At 46.8% G+C, this 24555-nt stretch overlaps 1 protein-coding gene and 1 long non-coding RNA gene across 2 annotated transcripts in view; one reads left to right on the top strand and one right to left on the bottom strand.

The window, feature by feature from the left end:
- Positions 1–24555, top strand: part of LOC310668082 — a 66173-nt gene that overhangs the window by 1347 nt on the left and 40271 nt on the right. The gene's annotated exons all lie outside the window — the stretch shown is intronic.
- On the bottom strand, positions 263–23099 carry FSTL1 (follistatin like 1). Its single transcript, XM_083420553.1, has 11 exons — positions 22976–23099; positions 22803–22871; positions 14682–14786; positions 12526–12655; positions 11112–11144; positions 10183–10313; positions 8192–8310; positions 7474–7586; positions 6911–7021; positions 3631–3728; positions 263–1760 (listed from the first exon to the last, which is right to left on the bottom strand). The coding sequence occupies exons 1-11, from the start codon at positions 22976–22978 to the stop codon at positions 1716–1718; spliced, it is 957 nt and encodes a 318-aa protein (XP_083276679.1). The 5' UTR covers positions 22979–23099; the 3' UTR covers positions 263–1715.

Raw genomic sequence — 24555 nt, forward strand, 5'->3', positions numbered from 1 at the left:
TTGCATGCATTAAGGAAGGCCATTTAGTTATGGGGGGGGGGGCGGATCTTGCCTTCCCTTTTGTCAAAGTCTTCTTGAATCCCTGGAAGTTTTCACTACTGATTCAAATAGCAGTTGGGGGAGATTTACATCAGGGAGGAATGACATGGGGGAAATTGCTTTTGGACTTATTCCCAAAGATTGGGGCTATTCAGAAGGACTTGAAATTTCAATCTAGGATAGAGTTTTCAAAGATAGGCACAAACAACAATGCTTCTGATAGTTACTATACCACTGTGGGGAGATTGAGTCCCCTGATTTTATTGCCAAAATTCCTAAATAGCATGGAACAGTCTCTGGCATCACACCAACAAATGCAATGTATTGATGGGTTTGCATATTCTCCTTTCTTTACTTGGTGTTTTCCTTCCCTCCTTTGCTGGAGGTTCTTTCCTTTCACTGCATGGGAAAAGTTGTGTCAGCACTCAGATCAGCAGCCTGCTTGGATACCCCAGCTGTGCAAGTCTCCTTTTGGAAATTTCAGAACCAGTCCCTAAGTAAAGAAGCACCGGGAACTTACACATCTTAGTGACTGCAGTTCCAAAATTGCTTCCATAGCATGAGGAGAACTTGTACGTGTTTGCCCGACATAATATTTCCTTCCATTTAATGTAACAGGATTGGCCTTCAATTCTTTCTGAAGCGAATAATTCTTCCCCTCCCCTTCCTTGAAGAATTGACCCTGTGGGAGACAGTCTCCTTTGAAAACCCTATCCAGCTCTATTCACGCACGAAAGAAGGCTCTTTACCATCAAGGATGCTGAAATATCAATTCCAGAAGGGCCCCGTATGCTCTGAGCCCCTCTTTGGGCTGCACGGATTTGACTTCTTTGTTACATGCAGCTATAATACAAAGCACGAACCAGAAGTACAGCATTTTTCAGTAACTATAAACAATATCTATAAATCAAAGATACAAAAAGCTCAGTTAAAAGTCATTACTTAAAAAAAAAGGAATCAGTGTAAGAGTGTGATAAGAAAATATACTGTAGCACCTTTGCAAAGAGAGAGGGAAAGAAAATGAGGTCGCTTTGGGACTCAATGCAGTGGGCTATCCGGCTTCTGGCAGAGATTTGGTCTGTGTTCACCAGGAGCTCCCTTACACACAGGCACAGTAAGCCAGTCTGAACGGCCAGATACTCTTTGGGAGCAGAGCATGGACAGGAAAGGGAAGGCGGGATGAAAGTTGTTCACGTGTGAAAACAGAAAAGCCAGTTATCAAGATCGTGAGGCTTAGCAATATCCCGTGGAATATATGCTTAGCCATAGGCACTTCCTTTCCAAGTCCCTGCAGTTATGCTAGTAGCTTTTAGGCTGTCAGCAAAACTCAAGAGAGGCAGCAAGGTCCCACACATGATAGGAGCTCAGGTGTCAGGAATGCTACACCCTACGTTCCCCAGACTAGAATTATTTGTGGTCCTCACTAATGCCCTCAGTTCAGTTCCTTTCCTCATTGTAAAAAAAAACAACCACCATGATACAGAGGGGTTTCTCTTAAATTTTAAAAGAAGCTATTTTTTCTTTGCCCCTCCCCCATTGCTATACAATGTAAATATCTGTGACTGGGCAACAAGTCCTACACACATTTGCATATTGAAATCAGCACTGAAGGAAGACGGGTGGGTGAGTCAGGCGACACACACCGGCTTCGGGCATCTTCCGCTTGCGCGCTTCGCTTACATCTCTTTGGTGGCCGTTTGCTTGGTCTTCTCAGATGTCTCCTGGAAAGGAAAAGGAGAGAAATCTAATGCTGGCACTGTGATTTCACAAGCTGGTGCTAGGATAGGGTGCCCACAGAAAGAAAAAACTACTTATCCGGTCCATTTTATACACTCAGTTCTTATACAGTGGTACCACTAGATACAAACGGGATCCATTCCGGAGCCCCGTTCGCATCTAGAAGCAAACATAACTAGTGATGGCACCTCTGCGCGTGCGCACGTTTCTTTTCGCCGCTTCTGCGCATGCGCGTGACGTCATTTTGAGCGTCTGCGCATGCACAAGCGGCGAAACCCAGAATTAACGTGCTCCGTTACTTCCGGGTTGCCGCAGAGCACAATTTGAACGCGCTCAACTTGAACCATATTCAACCCGAGGTATGGGGCTGTATTAACAGGACACAGTTCTTCCCCCACCCCACTAAGATCTGTCTGGGATGAAAACATGTTAAATATGAAGCTGGAACAAATTTTCAAAATGTTTCAGTTCCAGAACTGTTGTTTTAGGACCCAGAATTACACTTCTGATTTGAGTATTTGTCTATGTCAGGGGTCAGCGACCTTTTTCTGCTTAACTATGAACCATCTGCAAAGGCCCCCTTGAGGGAAGTTTTCCTCTCTCTTGTAACACTAGTACTCAGGGCCACTTGATTTGTGGGATGCTATCCCCAAAGAGGCTCACCGGGCACCTTCATTACATACCGTATTTTTCGCTCTATAAGACACACCGGACCATAAGATGCACCTAGGTTTAGAGGAGGAGAACAAGAAAAAAGATTTTCTCTCCTTCTCTGCTCAACACCTCTCCAGCAAAGCGGCAGAAGAAACAGAAGTGTCTCCGTTTCTCTTCCCGCTTCGCTGAAGAGCCACTGCACGGCTCTCCCTCTCTGCGCAGCGCCCCTTCAGCAAAGCGGCAGGAGAAACGGAGCCCCTTCCATTTCTCCTCCTGCTTCGCTGAAGGGGCGCTGTGCAGAGAGGGAAAGCTGTGCAGTGGCTCTCCAGCGAAGCGAAGCCAGGAGAGCAAGAGGAATCGATCCCTCTTGCTCTCCTGGCTTCAGCGAAAGCAACGCGAAGCCTCCGGAGTGCAGCGGGAGGAGTGCTCCGCTGTGCTCCGGAGGCTTTGGGTGGGTCTCCTGGCTTCAGCGAAAGCTGCGCAGCCTGCATTTGCTCCATAAGACGCACACACATTTCCCCTTACTTTTTAGGAGGGGGAAAGTGCGTATTATAGAGCGAAAAATACGGTATATTTAGGCACCAGGTGAAAATGTTTCTCTTAGGCTTAGGCTGACTGGACATTCAACGGCCATTTAAATGTGTTTGTGAAAGAGGGTATTGGTTTGTTCTTGTTCTTGTTTTATTATGAGTTTTGTGTTCTCTTTTTTATATTGTGAAATGCCTTGTTATCTTCAGGTGAAGGACGGTATACAAACTTAATAAATAATAGTAGTAGTATTAATAATTATAATTATAAAACACAACACAAATACATCCCCTCAAGCACTGCCCACTAGTGTTGACAAGATACATCAAAATGGATTTTGGAGGCATAAACCGGAAGTGCTTATGTGTGGACAAAGGTGCACAAATGTACACATGTAAACAGTGACTCGTGTACGTGTTAAAGCTCTAGTGCGGACCATGGCTCAGGGCAAGGGGTTCTGCATAAAATTCCCTGCATAAAATTCCTTCTTGACTTTGGTGACCAGGCAAGTCACTAAAACAAAACTGGCTGGAGTTATGTTGTATCCCTAGTTATTCTCAGCAGCCTCCAATAGTACAGAATCTTATAGCTGTTCAGCAGAAAGACCTATAGAAATAAATATATAGCCAGCATGTTTGTAAGGCAAAGAAATCTCTACAGTCCCCTTCCAACCTGATGCTTTTGTAGCTCCTGAACATATCTGGCCAGTTCTTCTTCAGTCATCTTATCTTCAGGCTGTTGCCCTTCAGACGGCACTTTTTGGTTCTTGCCTACAAGGATAAGTGGGTTACACAACTGTCACAGTTGGCAGAACACAATGTTTAGGAAGTTTAAGGCAAAGAGAGTAAAGGTAGAATCAGAGCAAGTTCTACCACCACATCAAATTTAACACAAAGTGTTGGCTCTGTTGACCAGAAGACAGAAACCACTGAGGTTGAATACTAGCAAGGAGAAAGAAGCAGGCTTAGAAATATCTCCATACATATCCTATCATAGAGGTGTTCATGGTGAAATTCATAGACACACCAAATTAGTCTAACCTTTGCAAAAACCCAATTCCAGCTGCCCAGTCGTGGTCTTTGCAGGAGCTGCAGAACCCTGGGGTAAGCAGCAAGAATACTGAAATGAACTTCCTTAATGTACCCAAGAACTAATGATGAAACCAGTTCATCTCATTCTCTTCCCTCATCCCCACCCCCTTGGTACGTAGCTTGCAACCAATCACACAACCTCCCCAAGCTTGCGACAATCTTCAGGTAAAACAGTAGCACGCTACTAGACCCCGTTTGCCACTAGGTGGAATTGCTTACTACTTGGTGCAGCCACTTAAAATTCTCGCTGAGGAGCTCATCATGGCAGCCTGTCATCCTGTCAGACCAGCCTTTCTCAGCAGCAGTTAGTGAGAAAATGGAATGGGCCAAAGACTGAGAGGTAAAAGTACTGTCACTGGTTCAAAACATGATGAAGGAAAGGCAGGTCATCAGTTTTATGCCTGGCATGGAGTGAGATTCAAAGAGAGGCAGAAGGAATGGTTACAAGACTAAAACATAAAAGAGCTGGAGTTCTCCCCCTTATAAAGGGATCAGTAAGAGGAAACATAATAAAAGGGACTCTCCTCGCATAATAATAAGAGGCCATCAAAAAGGAGCCTGGGGTTTGGGCACGGAATAAATGCAAATTTTAAGCTGATCAAAGGCAACAGTGCGGCGCAGTTTTTCTAATTAGATTGGAGTTTATTGCCGCTTTGTGTGCCCCCTCCTGGCCATCAGCGTTGCAGCACCTGCTATTTATCCTGCCTGTTCAGTTCTTCAAGCTTCCCACTTGCTCTCCTGGCCTTAGATCTAGAGGGTAAGTGGTTTAAATTGCCCCATGTCCTCCTCAGCTTTGGCTGAACAAAGGCACAAGCTCCCACCTCCTTCAGCCATATGCAACAGCAAAGTTTCTCAGGAGCTTTCTCCTTTCTCACAAGACACGTTGGCCTTTAGCTCTCAAAATGAACTGCCTTGCACCCTGGACAGTGTATGCTGGGCCTTCATCTGCCCTGGGCAGCCTTGGGGAAATGGACCACCCTGAGGGTACAGGCAAGGTCACAGGTCAAGATCAAGAATTTAATGTCATTCAAAGAAATGTAACAAACAAAACCAGGGTCAAACCAAATGCATCTGTGGTTGTTATGGAAGGGCAGGACAAAAGAGGAAACAGCCTCTCCTCTTTTGCTCACCTAAGTGATTAGTGTTGCCATCATTTGTTTTCCACTCGTGGAAGGGTGTGTTAGGATATTTCCATTCCACCTTAAAAGGGAGCAGGCTTTGTGAGTCACAGAGCCTGCGCATTTCCTGTTTCACAGGATGTTTCTGTTGTGTCTTTGCTTTCGTTTCTCTCTCTGTGCCAGAGGCACTGAAGCAGGCAGTCATGTTTTCTCTTTGTTCTGACCAACGCTGAATAAACTTGTAAATATGCTCTCCTGAGTGCATCTTTCGCTGTGTGCATTATCTGCTGATAGAGCGTGCATCAGCTCTGGAATGTGGCAAGCTATTTCTGGAGCTTGTGTCGCTAATTGCTGATACTGCGTGTCTACGGGAGATCGATGGACGTCCGGAGACGACGTGGAGTCATGATGGACTTTGTCTCCCTGGCAGTATCCCAACAGGGTGGACATTTTTCTATTCAACATTTCTATGTGGAGTAGACAGTGGGATCGGTCTTTCCACTCACCCCATTCCACCAAAATTCCGTTGTTCTCCCTAGTTTCCAACTGGCAGTGCTAAGCTGACATTTGGCTTTTCAGAACTTTCTTTTGATACAAATTACAATCTAACATTTACATGTCCTATATATTTGGAAAGCTGCTTGTTTATCTGTTTGCTGTGCATTGGGGCTCCTCCTAAGATAATGTAATCTAATTTTGCATGAGGGTTCCTGGGGTAAAAGAGGAACAGGTTTTCGTCTCCTAAGATAGTAAAGGTCAAGGGACCCCTGACCATTAGGTCCAGTCGTGGCCGACTCTGGGGTTGCGGCGCTCATCTCGCTTTTTTGGCCGAGGGAGCTGGCGTACAGCTTCTGGGTCATGTGGCCAGGATGACTAAGCCGCTTCTGGCGAACCAGAGCAGCACACGGAAACGCCGTTTACCTTCCCGCCGGAGCGGTACCTATTTATCTACTTGCACTTGGACGTGCTTTCGAACTGCTAGGTTGGCAGGAGCAGGGACTGAGCAACTGAGCTCACCCCGTCGCAGGGATTAGAACCACCGACCTTCTGATCGGCAAGTCCTAGGCTCTGTGGTTTAACCCACAATGCCACCTGCATCCCATCTCCTAAGATAGTGTAACCTAATTTTGCAGGAGGGTTCCTTGGGTAAAAGAGGAACAGGTTTTTATACAGACGTACCTTGGTTTTCGAACAGCTTAGTTCTCGAACATTTTGGCTCCCAAATGCCGCAAACCCAGAAGTGACTGTTCCAGTTTGCAAACTATTTTTGGAAGCCGAATGTCTGATGGGGCTTCAAATTGGCTGCAAGAGCTTCCTGCAGCCAATCAGAAGCCGTGCTTTGGTTTCCGAACGTTTTGGAAGTCAAACAGACTTCTGGAATGGATTCCATTTGACTTCCAAGGTACAACTGTACTCCATTTTGAACCAATTCCCATGGTCCTTTGATGCCTTCAAATAATTAATGCCCAAGTAGTCCCCGGAACTGAAGTGACCAGAATAGTACATTGGGAGTATATTGGGTAGTGGGAGAAGGGTCTCTTCTATCACGAAAACAACATTTTCCGATTTCCAGGTTATAAAATAACTGATCCCAGACCAAGGCTGGTTCATGGGATTTCGATCTGGAACTCCTTCTGCATTCAAGTACTTAGAGCAAAAAGCCAACGGTCCAGACATCACATTTTGTCCTCTGAGGAAGAAAGATTGTTCTGAAATGATCCAAGATTTCCTTGGTTGACATACCTTCGCAGGTCATGGCAGTACACACCCAATTCCCACAGGCACAGACACAGCGGTTACACTCCACCTGGGTCTCGGCTCCATCCTCATAGGTTTCATCTTCCAAGGCACATTCTAGAAAGATCACAGAGAATGGAATATTGTCTCAATATACAGTGGTACCTCTGGTTACGAACTTAATTCATTCCGGAGGTCCGTTCTTAACCTGAAACCATTCTTAATCTGAGGTACCACTTTAGCTAATGGGGCCTCCCGCTGCCACCGCAACGCTGGCGTGCAATTTCTGTTCTCATCCTAAGGTAAAGTTCTTAACCTGAGGTATTACTTCTGGGTTAGTGGAGTCTGTAACCCGAGGTACCACTGTATATGAAACCTGTGGCTTAGTGTGAAATGTGGCTTATAACATATGGATAATGATAGAGCAGACTAAAGATTAATGACTAATCAGAGACAGGTTGATAAGACACTGGCTGGTTTTTGAGACACAATTCCAGCCCTAAATCTCTCTGCTCCTTCTACTCTTTTAGGAACCTCAGTCTCTCTCTGTGCAGACAAGGTGTTCCTACTTTTTTCTGGTGGGTTGAAGGCTGGATTGAGGCATTTCAAAAATTCATTGAAGCTAAGCTTCCAGTCAGCATTCTCATCAGAGAGCTCAATGAGGGCATCTACGCAGAGTCCCCTGCAAGGAACACAAAAAAATACAAGCATCAGCCTAGAAGACATCACAGCAAAGCAGGAATGGCTAACATGTTTACAATGAAATGTTGTCAAATCGTTTCACTTGGATTTTCTGAACATGTGAAGCAGCCCACCAGATTATCGGCATTCAATGGCTGCTGATTCTTCCCACGGTCTAAACATGAGCAACTACTCCTTCTCAGGTAACTTGACAAGTTCCACAATCATCACTGGCAGTTACTAAACACCTTTACAGGCAAATGCAGAAGAGCAGGAATGTAGGGTTAGGTTCAAATACTTGGTCATTAGCCTTGCTGCTTTAAAAGGTGACAAGGTTTTTTGCCTGGCAACGGCCAAGAACGGGAGCTTCCTGACAGGTTTGTCTACTGTTTGAATCAGCAGGATTCCAGATCATGACTAGAACCACCCTGTGATATGTGCAAGCTGACAGCGCACTGTTTTTGCTTGTGTTCCTGTAAAGGAGGGGCGGACCGTGGGCCTAATTAGATCTGGAACGGGCCCCAATTTGATCAGGGGAAAGAATCATGAACCTAAGTGCCGTTTGCAGTTTGAATCTCATTCGCTTTGATTTCTGCCCCACGCTACCTGAGCAGCTTGTTGGTCTCTTGATTCACATAGGTGGTGATGTTGACCGCTGTCTCATTTTGTTCCACAAACTTCAGGAACTCACTGGAATCCAGGCGAGAATCCCCGTCATCGAAATTCTACAGAAGTACAAAGCAGCATGCAAGAGAGGCTGAAAACAACAGCGCTGCTTCCATGGACCATTAGCTATTTCCTTTCACAACTTCCACTACTTCTTCACTTGAATGTAGCAGTGGATGACATGGAGGGGCTGTGTCGCTCACCTGACTTCCATGCAGGTGAATCGCTGCAGAGGAGGAGTATAGTGGTGGCAAGGCTAGTGTGGTGTCAGTGCACTAGGAGGAACACTGGATTGACTCCATCAGTGTGTTTGTTCTGCGAGCATTCATGTCATGCTTCAGAGATGCACCTTTGGCCGTGCATCAGCAGAACAAAGCGATTAGAGTCTCTTGCCAGTTTAAGAGTGTTTAATGATCACAGCAAAAGAACACAGCGGCCATTCTCAGAGCGAAGGTGCTCCCCATTAAGTTTGCCTCCTTCCCCCGAGTCATCGTCACTTCCCCTTCTTGCAACCTGATCTCCCAACCACTGAGCCCCCGGCCTAGCAACCTTACCAGCTCTCCTTGCCCTTGGAGAGATAGGCTGGACCCTCTCTAGCGAAGGGGAGTCATTTATCTCTTTTCCTGTTCTGCTTCTTCTAGCTGTTCCTCACTCAGCTCTTCCCAGCTGTTGTTTTCTGAACTATGTCCCTCTGCAAACCAATTCTCTAAATCTATGCTGCTCCACTGTTCCTGAGCAGCTTCAGGATCCTGGTCAGGAGCAGGAAGAGGGGGAGGTTCCCACCATTCCTCTTCAGAGCTGTAATCCTCAGTGTGGTCTCTGGCAGTCCAGCTACCATCACATTGCTCCCTCTCACCACCTGGCTATGCTGGAGCGCCTCAGCCAAACAGCAGTCAGGGGAGTGGCACAGTCCCACTGTTCACCCCCCCCCCCGCTTGATCTTTATTTGTCAAGTGCCTTGATCACCTCAACTGTAATGGAGACAGCATACAGAGTATTATATGGCCATACTGCCACCATAGGAGTCAACTCCTAGGGGGCTGTGGGGGCTTCGGACCCCACAATAAAATATTTGAGGGGGTCTGGCCCTCCACAAAGTTGATGGGCACGTGGTTGATTGTGCAGGGCGGGACTTCCCTGGGCCCCCACAATATTTTATTCAAGTTGGCACCCCGATGGCCAGTGAAGTTTAGAGACTACAGCTTTACGCTTTCCTTTTAGGGGGATGACTTGCTGGATACAGCTTGCTCATGTTCAGGTCTGAATGAATGGAAGCCATATGTGCAGTGGGGAACAAATTCTCTCCCAAATCTGATTAGCTTGACTTCGCTGCCTCAGACCTCTACAGTTTTTTTTCATAGTAAGCTGCTTAATTTTCTGTCTTATTGAAAGGGTCCCAACACTGTTTGTTATTTTTAGATTGTGTGGGAGACTGAATTATACTTGACACAGTTCCAACAGCACCCCCCAGGCCCGCTGTTGTCTGAGAGTATTAAGCTAAGTCTTGCACATTTATCTGCAAATCAGGCATAATTGTTTTGTTGAGAAATAACAGTTTATCCAACATGAATATACAGGCCAGAATAATCTATAATATGGTGATAGTGACTCTCCACAAAGCTGTTTTGTCTTCTGAATTAGCCATGTGTTTACTTGACGATTTCTCATTCATTTACGATCGTGATTGAAGGCTGCTAGAAGATCTAATGGAGGGTTTATTATAGAAGCCTATAATCTGATCACATCTCTTTTGTAAATATAGAAAAGCAAGTGAAGGCTAAAGGCAGAGGTGAGAATGTAGAATATTCACAAGCTAGTTTGCCAAACAAATTAGTGATTCAGGAAGGTTCACACTAATACTATGAAGCAAATCTCTAACCACCTCTTCCATCAGTTCACCATTTCTATTTTTCTTCTCCTGCCATCTGTACCTTGAAGTACTTGTCTAGGATTTCAGTGTAGTTGTTGCCTTTAGAGAACCAGCCGTCAGGAATGATCTCAGTCTCAAGCCACTGGATGACACGACGCCGGAGTTCGTCCCGGTCAGTCTGGTAACAGACAACTATTGAGTGACAAGAAAAGGGGAGAGTTGGACCAGGGATGTCAGAAAGTGGGGGAGACAGCTAGATGGCAGGCAAGAAGCGTCTCTTCATCTCAAGTGCGAAATGGATCAGAAATCAGCAGACTCCCAGCTTATGGAGTGATAGGCCATGTTTATTTTCCTCTGCTGTTGAGGCACATGAGAAACTACCACTGATTATGCACAGTGCTATTTTCAATGGGCAAGATGAACAAAATAAATTCTATGTTTTATTTCTTCAATCCAGAATATTAAAGGCGACAGTTCAGGAGCAGACAGAAGGCAAAATCTCTTTTGCCATTATCCACTGATCCTCAGTCAACCAGCTAGGCTTCATTTTTCATGTTCTACTTGGCACATTTCTGTTATTGTTTTTTATTACCAGCCTGGTGAGGCACAGTAGCCAACTACAACTGAACGGAGACTAAAAACAGAAAAGAAAAGGTAAATTGGGGGGTGGGGAGAGACACAAATTCCCTTATCCTTGAATTTTGCACATGAAGTAAACACTGCAGCTCAAGATATAGAACGTAGCTTAACCCCTTTCGTGAGAAGAGTGTGGTGCCCATAGGCGAGATATTAACCATGATATGTTGAAAGAGGCAGTGAGGAAGGTGACTCATAGCCAGCTGGGATATAGGAGTTCCACTCTGTAAACACTTTTCCAGACAGGATCTGCACCTGAAAGGCATTCGGACACTTTCCCCTTGACCTATATTGAAGAAATGTAACATGAGGAACAGCCCACAGACTGCACAGCACAGGCAAAGGCATATTTACCTGGACTTGCAGCGGAGTTCTCCGGCTTCTTCTCTATTTACAGAAAGAAATAAGAAAACTTCAGGTTGAAGGTACTGGACTGGTCTATGGTTTTCCTGAAGTACACCTCATATCTCCCCCAGACATTGCTGGGGGTGGGGGACAGTATTCAACTAACCCATCCCATTAATTCAATTAATTTCTCCGTGCTCAATAGGGCTTCTCCCCACCCACCCACCGCCCTCGTTCAGAGTCTGGGTGTCTTGCCTAGAGGAATCAACAAAGGCATTTTCAAGTGCAATGGTGCTCACAGGGCACCGCACTGGCAACCCTTGAGGAAACTACTCGAAAGTTTAACATCCTTTTCTTGACATTTTGGTTGACCCCCCCCCCCATTAAAAGTATTGCCCAACTTTTGATTCTGGAACATGATGGTGATGGTGATGTTTTCCCACTTACTGTCAGCTGCACTGGAGGTCAGGTGGAAATATAAGTATTGTAAACGAACAGCTTGTCCCTTACAGTATTGCAAGGAACGTTCATGTGGTAGGACTCAGTAGCACATACAGTTGTTCATCTAGGGCTCCTACTTTCACCCGAGTTCGGCCACAAAACACTCAGCCAAGCTCCAGGGAAATCATCCCTGGTATGGCTGACTGCAGATTGTAAAATCCACCTACTATTGACATTACTTCCCATATCTTCCTCTATTTCCTTGTTACTATGCTGTCTCACAAGACCAGAGAGCGATGTTTTTTCACCCCACAGTCAGGGCTGCACTGCAATGGGCTGGGTCAAAAGTCTTATGTCACAGTGACAACCAGCTCCTTGCTTTGTTGCCCTCACTTCTGGGGCCAACCAATAATAATAATATTATAATAATTTATAATTTATACCCCGCCCATCTGGCTGAGTTTCCCCAGCCACTCTGGGCGGCTCCCAATCAAGTGTTAAAAACAGTAGTGTTAAATATTAAAAACTTCCCTGAAGAGGGCTGCCTTCAGATGTCTTTTAAAGATAGGATAGCTGCTTATTTCCTTCACATCTGAAGGGAGGGTGTTCCACAGGGTGGCGCCACCACTGAGAAGGCCCTCTGCCTGGTTCCCTGTAACCTCACTTCTCACAGCGAGGGAACCACCAGAAGGCCCTCGGTGCTGGATCTCAGTGTCCGGGCTGAACGATGGAGGTGGAGACACTCCTTCAGGTATACAGGACCTTCAGGTATACAGGATCCAACACACCCTTTAGGAGCAATATTCAGTGGAAACAGGCAGGGAATGTTGTGGTACATTAAGTCATGTGCCTTTGAAAAACCAAAATGGTTATCTGGTGCCAGAATTCCCAAAGCTGGATTGAATTTGAATGTCCTCTAACCCAGGACTTACTGGAGTAGTAGCTGTTCTAGGGGTACCCCAGCCCTGAGGATCCGACTTACCTTTGCAGTGACCATCATAGTCCACCTGAATTTTGGAGCCAGTGAGGCAAGCATCGCGATGCAGCTCACAGTGGTTCAGGTATGTCTTGCCGTTGCTGCCACAAACTGGCCTTTTGTGAGGCTTGCATCTCTGCAGCAGCAACCAAAAGAAAATGACAGATCCAATATAACTAGGCTCCAAAGGTGGAAGGGGACACACAGGGCATAAAGATAAGCAGTTTCACACAGGCAATATAAATTAGGAGGGCTTGAGAGGGAAGCCCAAACTACAATTGACATAAATCACAGTTTGCCGCTGAGTGCAGGATTTTCCTTCCTGAATAGTGGGAACTTCCCCACCCACTACAAATAGCAGACATGCGGAGTCCAGTTTGGATTGGCACCACAGTGGGGAAACGTAGTCAGATCAAGGGTTACAACGCACAAAGAAATAATTCATCAACAAACAGAAACAAAGGATCCAGACATGTCTAGGTTTTGATGAGATTAACTTTAAAGTCTGAGTTTGTCCCAAAGCTCATGAATTCTTAAACTAATTCAGGGAGGGCCTGAATAGGGAAAGTGACATACAGGATAAAATCATATGCATACACTGTTGCCGCTTGTTTTTCTTCCCTGATTAGAAGACATCCGCCCTCTCATTCTTCAAATCCCTCCTCAAATCTTCCACAGAGCCTTTAGCCATGCCCAGTGCTTTTTTCTGGGGGGACGCAGGGGTACTCACACCCCTAAACATTTTGTGAATCTTTGTACTTTTGTCCATTTACTATATTTATTTTCCTTGATTTGAACAATAAAATGGTGATTTTCTTGAATAAAAATGTGAGTACCCCCTAAACATTTTTTAAAGAAAAAAAGCACTTATTATCCCTGTTTTAGCTTATTGTAGGGGTCAGCAAACTTTTTCAGCAGGGGGCTGGTTCACTGTCCCTCAGACCGGGGCGGGGGGGCGGACTATATTTTGGGGGAAAAAGAACAAATTCCTATGCCCCACAAATAACCCAGAGATGCATTTTAAATAAAAGCACACATTCTACTCATGTAAAAACACACTGATTCCCGGACCGTCCGCGGGCCAGATTGAGAAGGCAATTGGGCCGGATCCGGCCCCCGGGTCTTAGGTTGCCTACCCGTGGCTTATTGCTTTAGTTCTTATCCTTTATGGAAAACTAAGCCCCACAACGTGTAACTTACTGAACTGAAAGCATTAGTCTCCCCCTAATTGGGCTTATTTACATCTTCTCCCTCCTCTTCTTCTATCGCTTCCTGCTATAATGTGGGCAATATATACTGTAGGCAAATGCACCTTAGGGAAACCTACATTAGTGAAACAACAAGTAATACTGATAATCACAGTCACAGGCTGCATCAAATAGGCGCTTATGACGGTTTGCTAAGTATACTCCGCATACCAGCCAGAAGACCAAAATGCTTTGGAGGGAAGCAGCAGAATAGGACGTGCTGTTAAGTGCTCAGGAAATGTGATGTTGCTACGGTGATACCTCAGGTTAAGCACTTAATTTGTTCCAGAGGTCCGTACTTAACCTGAAGCTGTTCTTAACCTGAAGCACCACTTTAGCTAATGGGGCCTCCTGCTGCTGCCGCGCCACTGGAGCACGATTTCTGTTCTCATCCTGAAGCAAAGTTCTTAACCTGAAGCACTATTTCTGGGTTAGCGGAGTCTGTAACCTGAAGCGTATGTAACCTGAGGTACCACTGTACAATGAAAGAATTACCTTGAGAGAAGATTTGAGTCGTTGATGCAAAAAAGAAGCATACAGTGGTACCTCTGGTTAAGAACTTAATTCGTTCTGGAGGTCCATTCTTAACCTGAAACTGTTCTTAACCTGAAGCACCACTTTAGCTAATGGGGCTACAAGATTTCTGTTCTCATCCTGAAGCAAAGTTCTTAACCCAAGGTACTACTTCCGGGTTAGCGGAGTCTGTAACCTAAAGCGTCTGTAACCCAAGGTGTATGTAACCCGAGGTACTGCTGTAAATGCAACAAACCAAGAAGGCTGGGCAGAAAATCCCTAGGACCACAGAGGAAGCAGGAGGGAGCACACATCAGCCCCTACCACTAGGCGTGCTGGTCCTCCACATTTGGGATGACATCAGCCTTTGATCTCAGCAGTCGGTCCCAGGACTTCGCTTACCTCAATGCAGAGACAGGTGGGCTCGCTCTTCTCCGTCACAGCGCACTCCCGGCCAGCCCCACAGAACACATTAGCACAGATCTTAGATTTGCTCATCGGCTCTTCCTGCAAGGCATAAAAGGAAAAAATAGTTTGTTTGGGAGGGGGGGGAGAAGCCTTCTTCAGATAAAGACTGTGTCTTTTATTTAGCTACTACATTGATATCCTGCCCAATAATAAAAGTTATGGGTGGCCAACAATGAAAGAAAAACTTTAAGAGGTAAAAACCACAAACAGCAACCAATAACTGCAACCTTCTCACAGATCTTAAAAGTTCCAGAAATATCAGAAGAACCACAGATCACTAGCAGATCGAACAAGCCTTTGTGGGTGATTTGTTGACTTTAGCTGGCAGGTGTCAATCAAAAAGTTATTGACACCTTCTCAGTGCCTTTGCCAGAAAATGGATTACATGCACGTCTTTAAATGTTGCAGCTTTTCCTTCAATCCAATCTGCTGCTGTCCTAACATATCTTTCTCAAAATTAAAATTGAACAAAGGGTGTCTTTCTTATTCACTGGGAAGCACAGCAGTTAAAGCACTAGGCTGTGAGCTCCTCTTGGCAAAAGTCCACTTTGAGAGGATGGGCCATGACATTAGTCAGGGTGGGGCAGGAGTGGCCCTCCAGATGTGGTCAGCCATGCTGGCTGGGGCTCATGGGAGTTGCCACCCCACAACATCTGGAGAACCAGAGCTACCCCACCCCTTAGCACAAGTTGGTCTGAGAAGCAGAGAAAACAGAAAAGTTCACCTCTGCTAAGCAAAATTTCACACGCCAATATGCACTAGAATAACCACAGAAAATATTAAGGCTACCAAGGTGCGTTTTTCAAATTAGACAGGAAGTATTTATTGTTGATTCAGAGTCATCTCTCAAAACAGAAGGGCCAGGTCTGTGCATCTGTGGTTATGTATGTGTTATTGTGACCATAAAGAAGGCTGATCGCCGAAGAATAGATGCTTTTGAATTCTGGTGCTGGAGGAGACTCTTGAGAGTCCCATGGACTGCAAGAAGATCCAACCTCTCCATTCTGAAGGAAATCAGCCCTGAGTGCTCACTGGAAGGACAGATCCTGAAGCTGAGGCTCCAAGACTTTGGCCACCTCATGAGAAGAGAAGACTCCCTGGAAAAGACCCTGATGTTGGGAAAGATGGAGGGCACAAGGAGAAGAGGACGACAGAGGACGAGATGGTTGGACAGTGTTCTTGAAGCTACTAACATGAGTTTGACCAAACTGGGGGAGGCAGTGGAAGACAGGAGGGCCTGGAATGCTCTGGTCCAGGGGGTCATGAAGAGTCAGACACAACTAAACAACAACAACAATTGTGACCTGGAGTGTAAGGAGACTGGCATTAATGCCAACCCCCTTCACAACAGTCTGAGCAAAGGGGAAATAACAGCTTTGAGTCTATTAGTTCAAGCACCCCACAAAGCTTCTGTATTAAAATGTCCAACTCTGACAATGTTTTCCCAGCTTGTCATAAATGTTTCCCCACCCTGCTTCACTTTCCGAGACCAGCCAAGCGCAAACTCCACCCATCTTACATCTTACATTCTTGGCTCTCACACTTTCTAACAAAAACCAACTGCAAAATACACCCCCAGGAGGAACGAGGTCGCTGCCTATGCAGTCAGACCTCAAGTCTCCAGGAGGCTGGCCAATCAGAGCATTCCAGAGTGACGTGGTCACAGGGGCTGAAGCCATTGTTTCAAAGGAGCAAGAGCCTCCCAAAGGATCTGGCTGCACAACCCCGGACAGCAGAACATGCAGCTCCCCTGCCCTGTCAGAAGATTGGAATGCCCTTGAAAAGGCAATATTGCAAATATGTGCAAGGAAAGTCACAGCAATGTTTTTATTCCTCTCTTAGCAGCTTTTGAAACTTTCCTAGCACCAAACAGTTGAAACCACATGAATGCAACAAAGACAATGGAAAATCAAATGCAGGAAGCTTCCTCCCCTTGCAGTGCCTCCACTAAAATGTTAAAATGCTACGAACTTAAAAAATAAAACCCTTTCCGTCTCTACCATTCCATGTGCTTAGGAAATCGGAGCACATTTTAAGGAGGACCTAATGCTCAATGCCTAGACTTTTATTTTATAAAAAAAACTCCACTCTTAGAACAATCTGAAGGCATCGAATTGTTTATGTAAAATGTCACATAAGAACATTCAATCTGCATATTCTTAATATTCTCAAAGGCTCCAGCCTGATATAAGAACTCTCGAAACAGAAGTGAAGATCAGGCAGCAGGCCAGGGCCTGACCTAGGCTTAGGTCACTCTGCAGAAGAGTTTTTCTTCCCTCCTCACCAGCTGTTTCGCAGTTCAGTTCTTCTGAAGCCTCCCCAGAAAACTGGCCCCAAACCACCTTCTTTTTACATTTATATTCTACCTTTCCTCCAAGGCAGCTTACATGGTTTCTCCTCCATTTTATAATCACTGCAACCCTGACAGACAGCAGTGAGCTTCATAGAACCTGCACCATCTTAGTCTGGCTCTTCAGGATCAGACCTTATATCATTCAATGTCAGCTAGAGACACGGGTGGTGCTGTGGGTTAAACCACTGAGCCTAGGACTTCCCGATCAGAAGGTCGGCGGTTCGAAACCCCGCGATGGGGTGAGCTCCCGTTGCTCGGTCCCTGCTCCTGCCAACTTAGCAGTTCGAAAGCACGTCAAAGTACAAGTAGATAAATAGGTACCACTCCGGTGGGAAGGTAAATGGCATTTCCGTGCGCTGCTCTGGTTCGCCAGAAGCGGCTTAGTCATGCTGGCCACATGACCCGGAAGCTGTACACCGGCTCCCTCAGCCAATAAAGTGAGATGAGCGCCACAACCCCAGAGTCGGCCACGACTGGACCTAATGGTCAGGGGTCCCTTTATCTTTACTAGGAGCAGACCAGCAATCCAGCCTCACCTCACATGTGTTCGACATCTACCACTTCAACCAGCAAACACACAACTGCTAATGGTAGGTGTGTGTCATGCAACACAATGCATGCCTAAGTATGCTTACTCAGGTGTATGTTCCACTGTGTTCAGTGAGGCTCCCTCTCAAATAAATGTGGTTATGATTTCTTCCTAAGACCAACTTTAAAACTAAATTTATTCACCGCGCTGATCAAAATTCCAGGTCAAAAATCAAAATAGCACTACTAGGGCCACACTACTGGCCCTCTGACCAAAACAGTGACAATGACCCTGAAATACATAAAAGGGATCAGGGAGGCAACTAAAGCAGAACATCTTCATGCACAGGAAGCCACATTCCTGCATGTGCACACAACTCCCTCTCACACACACATCCAAGATGTGCTGCTAACACACTTAGGAGACGTTAAGGCACTTACAGATTCGCTCAGTGTGTTGAACCCAGAGCAAACTGCTTCAGAAGCTCTGCATCTTGATAATCAAGATAGCCCCACAATTAATTGATAGTTTCTGTAACGATGAGCTCCTATATAAAATCATAGAATTGTAGAATTGGAAGGGATCCCTAGAGTCATCTAGTCCAACTTGCTGCAATGCAGGAATGTTAATGTTTATGAATATATGTTTTTTATTCACTTGCTTTGATCTAAGCTAACTGGCTTGCTTTAACCTTATCTGTGGGCTTGGGGTGCTGAGCTCTGAGCCCAGAAAGGGGGACTATCTATTAGATTTGGGTATTGGCCACCTATGCCCTCATCTGGTCAAGTGATGCAAAGTCCTGCCCAAAGTGGCATATGCTGCTTTGTGTACAAAGAATGTATAAACGTTTGCTTGGGCACAGACTAGTCACGGCAACCTCTCATAGTTGGGGTCCGTCCTGCACCTGTAAAGGCAATGTGACTGCACAGGCTATGCTGCAAGCTTACATTTCCTTTTTTTAAAAAAAGCACTAGAACCGATCACTCTGGCATTTTTGACGTCCTTCTTCAGTATACCTGCCCTGCTTTGGTCTGGTGGACCAGGATACTCAGGCTCCAAAAGATGGCAGTGGAGCATCATCGAAGGATGTGGGAGGAGTCTGAGAACTGATCTGGAAAAACAGCTAGATGGCAGCATTGCCCCTCCATCAGTTGTTTGCTACAACTACCTCCTAACTGATGTGTGCCTGCTGAAACAAGTGGGGCAATGTTTAGTGCATTTGCACCCGAGTTGCCCAACTGAGCTTTTTCAAGCAGCCAAAAGTCCTGCTACCTCTTGGTCCACTCAGTAGCCTTTTGTGACCAATTTGCACAACACTTTACAGATGAATTTGCCCAGTTACATGCCGACACAGAGGTCAGTTAGTCAATATAACTTTGGCTCCTGCTTATCCGGTTTCATTTATTTATTTAGATTTCCCCCCCCCTGTTCAGCCCTTCGAATGCTCGTGCCCCCACTTTGGGCAGTTATGTGCACAGCCCAGGGAAATGGACAGACAAGATCCTTGGAGGGGAGAGACCTCCTTGGTGTGAGCGATTCTTAAAGCTCCCCGGGAGACTGGTCAACAGGATAAGGGCATTAGTAAGTGTCTCCTTATTCCAAGAGGACGTGGTGTTGCAAAGTATAACGGCTGCAGAGCTCTGTCCCTCCACCAACTCTCTGATACACGTGAGAACTTTGTCTTGGCCAAACTGTACTGGTGGAGAAATACTCCCTCCCCTTAGCAGCTGGGATCAGCTTCTTCCACATCAGAGACGTAAGGGTCAGCTGGAAAGCTCTCTGCTGGTGAGTGCCAGGCCCACCATTCCAACCACGGATGTGAAAGCCGAGCCTTCATGAGGACTTTCTCCCTTGCAGCATCACAGCCTGGCCACACAGAACAGGTCACTGCACACACAGAGTCCCACTGCAACTCCCTACAGGGGCAGGGATGCATTGTCTCCATCACAGCAGGAGGGAGGCTGAAGCAAGAACATTTGAAGAGCACCACTCCCTTTCTCCCAGTCCCTTTTCCCGAAGCACTCACTGCTCACCCAGGTCCAGACCCCATGCATTGCAGCCACTGATCAACGTTTCCTTGCCTACTCAAGGCTCCAGGGAGTGTAAACCAACAAAGGTGGCATGAGCTTTTCCTTTACAAGAAAAGCTACCTCCTGTTTAAGGGCAGATTAAACAATTCCATTTTAGCAAAGGCATAAACAGGCAGACATAGCTGCACTCAGTAAGACAGGTCCAGAGCCTGGTCTTGACCATTTTACGAATGTGATGAAAAACTGATGTACTTAATAAGAGTACTGTTTCTTTGGCAGGAAGATGATGTGGTTTCTGGTTACAAACCTTTTTCTTATGCAAATAAAGCAATTTACTGATCAAAGGCGCTCTTGTTCACCTTGCCATTACCATCCTTGCCAACAACAGCATCCAGAGCTGTTCAGGAACAGCCAAGAGTTCTCACAACCTGTCACATTTTCCAGACTCCTAAGCCCCTTTCTGCCAAATTACAGCCAAAGAGGTCACAATATGTAGCGCATTCTTTCTTGGCTACATACTGGAAAGGTTTTGCACAAAAGCAGCTCAAACCAAGTGGTGAAAAAGCTGCTTGCTTTCAAAGACATCAGAGGCATTTCTGTCTTACAGTTTCCCCAGTTTGGGAGCTTGTGGTGATCAGTGGAGCAGACCAGACTGCTGGAATAATCTGAGAGTGTGGCCAAGAAAAACCCTCTCCAGCAAGACACACTTAAGAGTGCACTAAGGAATCCCAACATCTGCAGAGAGAACGATCTCATTCTCAAGCGACACCTCCTGATCAGTATCACTCCCGAGTCCTCTGCGCATGGTGAACTCAAACACTGCACCAGGGGAAAAATTAAAACCGGCATTCCAGCCCTCTTCCACTGGCAGAAGACTCTACTCCTACGCCAGTGGAGCACTGCCAGCACATAGGACAAAAAGTCAGCAGAGGTGGAGGCATGGTGAACAAGGAACAAATCTCGGGAGGAATCCTAGGCTTACTCAGGGCTCATTCCTACTCACTGTGATGGCACAGCAGTAGCATCCTGCAAAAGCTGTCATTAACATTAAAACGCACCCTTTGGAGACCATTTAGGTTCTCTCATCAGGGAGCCTTGCCAGGTGCCTAGCCTGAAGTTTTCCTAGTGACAAGTGAAAACTTTTTTATTTGCCTTTGCCTTTTGGGTCAGGGAACCTGCAGCCCTTCAGATGTCACTGGACTCCAGCTCCCATCAGCGTGACCAGGATGATGGGAGCTGGAATTCAGCAACTAAGGGTGCAGGTTCCCCACTCCTGTTCTAGAATCTGTACGCTTTTAATCAGACTCTGATAACCTCTTTTTTTATAGGCTCCTCTCCTGCTGTGTCCTCTGGTCTCAGGGGAAGGCACGGGAGTCAACCTCCTTGCTGAAGCTGAGCAAGTGTGCCAGGACAGAAGACTCTCTGGGAGCCATGTGCCCATTGCCTTGAGTCCCACAACAGAAGAACAGCCAGAAGCAAATGGCATAGACAATTCCGTGTTTCTCGTGTATCATTTTTCAAGCCGTGTTTTAAAATATTCTGCCAGGCACTTGGAGAAGCTTTTACTTGAGAGTGGGGTAGAATATGGGGATAGGGGAGTGGAAGTGGAAGTTGAAGAAAGACTGCAATAGGGGTCATCCCTGGGGATACATTGCCCTGCAGTAAAAGCGCCTTTTTGCCTCCACTTAAATAATGTTGCATGTTGTTGTTGTTTTGCAGGGGGGATCAGGACAAATAGTACAATGACAACCTAAGTACCCAGCTTTCTCTTATCCAAAGGAAACTAAACTTGGTAGCAGTGCCCTTGAAAATATCATCGCTTAGAACCGGGGAGCCATATTTCAGTACCTTTTACCGAAAGCCTTTATTTCTGTTTTGTTACCGGTCCAAAGCCGAATTCACCATCTGCAGTTAATCTATAAAAAAGGGGCAGCGGGCAGCCCACTAGGGACCTCCGACCTCCAGAATGCATATTCTGTCCTTTTTGCCCGCTAGCCCACAGCAGCTTGAGTTTATTTTCTTTAAATCACTTCCACATTTCCCAGCCGTAATCATCAAATATTTTGCCTCTGACCTCATTTTCAGGGAGGCTGCAACTCAGGGGATTCAGACACCATTCCTTCATTCCAGGTCAAACAAAACGTTTGGCTTATGAAAGAGAGAAAAGAGTCCCAGCGAAAATACTTGCGGAGAAGCAGATGATCCTCTAGAAGGGCTTCCAAAAATTTTTTTGAAAAAGAAGGGAGGTGGTGGCACCGCCAAGGCTTTATGAGGAGACCTTTGAGACCTCATTTTGCTCACGAAATTGTCTCCTTATGGGACCTCACCGTGAAGCTGAGGATTGCTTCCCCCCAAAGGAAAGAAGAAAAGCTGTTTCTTAAAAGAAAGGAAACCCATCTTTTCTACCCTGGGTCTCAAGTCTGAATACCCTTGGTACTCAAACAACTTGGAACCCAAACACTGCAAAGCCGGAAGTAAGTGTTCCGGTTTGCAAACTTTTTTCAGAAGCCGAACGTGCTCCGTTTTGAGTGTTACGCTTACATTTTGAGTGTTATGCTCCCGACTTGAGTGTTACACTGAGCTCTGTCTGTTTTTCCTATGTATTTTACGTTTTCATCGCTGCGGCTCTCTTTTTGTTTTTGTGGAACCCAGTTCAGCTCCTGATGGATTGCATGGCTGCAAGTACATCCTTTATTGCTTTCATTTTAGGGATCCATGCTCTCCTCAGACAGCAGCACTCATGTTCAACTGCTGTTTGAGGGGTTGTTTTCCGGAGTCTGGAACGGATCAACCCGTTTTGCATTCCTTTCTGCGGGAAAGCGCGCCTTGCTTTTGGAACGCTTTGGTTTCTGAACGGAGTTGCGGAAGGGATGAAGTTTGAGAGCCGAGGCGCCCCTGGATAAACTCCCTTTTGCCCCCAAAAAGTTCTTTCTTGCTGGAAAAGCCCCCCGCTTCTCCCGCCCGCTTTTGTTCCCCGCCGGGCGGGCGCCTTTCCCGAAAAGCGGCCTCTGGCATTCCGGCCCCTCCTTCCTCCCCGGCCAGCGAAGTTCTCTCTGCCCGGGAGGGTCCCGGGGCGCCGGCTTGGAAGGCCGCCTCTCCCTCCCGCCCTCCCTCCGTCCTCCTTCCCGCCCGGCATCTCCTACCTCCGCGCGGAGCCCCAGGACGGTCCCGGCCAGGACGGCCACGGCGAGGCTCCTCCACAGCTGCTGCAACTGAGGGAAAGAGAAGAGAAGAAGAGAAGCTTAGCGGGCGCCCGAGGAGGAGGACGAGGGGAAACTTGCCCGCCCGCCTCCTCTCCCCCTCCGGCCTCGCTCACCATCTTGGCTGGTCCGGCCGGAGTCGCCGAGGGGAGATGGGCTTCTCGCTGGCGCCTCTGCCTCTCTGCCTCTGGGCGCGGATGCTGAGGGGAAAGGCGGCTCCGCCCCTCGCGGCTCCCTCCTCCTTTTTCGCCTTCTCTCTCTCTCTTTCTTTCTTTCTTCCCTTCCCTCCATCCCGCCCCCTCAGCGCGGGGAGGGTCGTCTGGGGCGCCGAGAGGAGAGGCGGGAAGGCCGGGCGGGGGGGGGGCTGGGAACACGGGAAGAAAGGAAACAGTTTCCCCCCGTTTTTCTCCAAAGCCGTTTTTCCCCCGGGAAAAATGAAGGGGGAAAAAGTGTGTGGAATTTTCAAACTACAGTGGTACCTCGGGTTAAGAACTTAATTCGTTCTGGAGGTCCGTTCTTAACCTGAAACTGTTCTTAACCTGAAGCACCACTTTAGCTAATGGGGCCTCCTGCTGCTGGAGCACAATTTCTGTTCTCATCCTGAAGCAAAGTTCTTAACCCGAGGTACTATTTCTGGGTTAGCGGAGTCTGTAACCTGAAGCGTCTGTAACCCGAGGTATCACTGTAAAGGTGTCTATATCAAGGGGAAGATGAATCTCAATGGGATTCATGCCACTGGTCTACTACAATTGTACCTCAGGTTAAGTCCTTAATTCGTTCCGGAGGTCTGTTCTTAACCTGAAACTGTTCTTAAACTGAAGCACCACTTTAGCGAATGGGGCCTCCTGCTGCTGCCACATGATTTCTGTTCTCATCCTGAAGCAAAGTTCTGAACCCGAGGTACTATTTCTGGGTTGGCAGAGTCTGTAACCTGAAGCATATGTAATCCGAGGTACCACTGTATATCAAACTGCTTTTTTCAATTTTCCAGGAAAACCCCCCCTGGTTTCCCCCCAGTTTTTACTGGGTTCCCCCCCCCCCCAGACCATCTCCAGGGGAGTCCCAGCAACGTTGGTGAGAAGCAGTGGCTCCAAACTAAGGGTACCAGATTTCCTCCAACAAATCCAGGGACACTTTTCAACTTCAATGGATTTTGTATGGGGACTGGTTTGTAAATCTGGGGACTCTCCCCGGGAAACGGGGACGTCTGGTAACCATATTCCAAACCTGTTTTTGGACATGCCCCACCCAAGCATCTCTCAAATCCTGATGACTGCAACCCCCGTGACATATAATTCTTCTTATTCAAAAAGTGAACAGGTCCTATTCATGTGATGGAAAGCAGAGCGCATGGAAACACCGTTTACCTTCCTGCCGCAGCAGTACCTATTTATCTACTTGCACTGGTGTGCTTTCGAACTGCTAGGTTGGCAGGAGCAGGGACCGAGCAACGGGAGCTCACCCCGTCATTGCGGGGATTCGAACTGCCGACCTTCTGATTGGCAAGCCCAAGAGGCTCAGTGGTTTAGACCACAGCGCCACCCACTTCCCTCACTTTGTCTAATGGGTGGGCCAGCCCTGCTTTTTTATTTAGCTGCTGCCATTACCCCTTCTGCCCACTTTCCATGCCCAAGAGGCTTCGCCTTGGTTCCATCAATGCATCCCAAAGGCCCAGCCAAATACAGTGGTGCCTCAC

Source organism: Podarcis tiliguerta (genome assembly GCF_965153285.1).
Source record: "Podarcis tiliguerta genome assembly, chromosome: 17".
Taxonomy (NCBI): Eukaryota; Metazoa; Chordata; class Lepidosauria; order Squamata; family Lacertidae; genus Podarcis; species Podarcis tiliguerta.

Coding starts and splice junctions, on each gene's coding strand:
- FSTL1 (XM_083420553.1), bottom strand. Junction 14,787..22,802: donor TCCTGGGGCTCCGCGCGGAG/GTAGGAGATGCC, acceptor TATGCCTTGCAG/GAAGAGCCGATGAGCAAATC. Junction 7,587..8,191: donor GAGACCAACAAGCTGCTCAG/GTAGCGTGGGGC, acceptor TGTTCCTTGCAG/GGGACTCTGCGTAGATGCCC.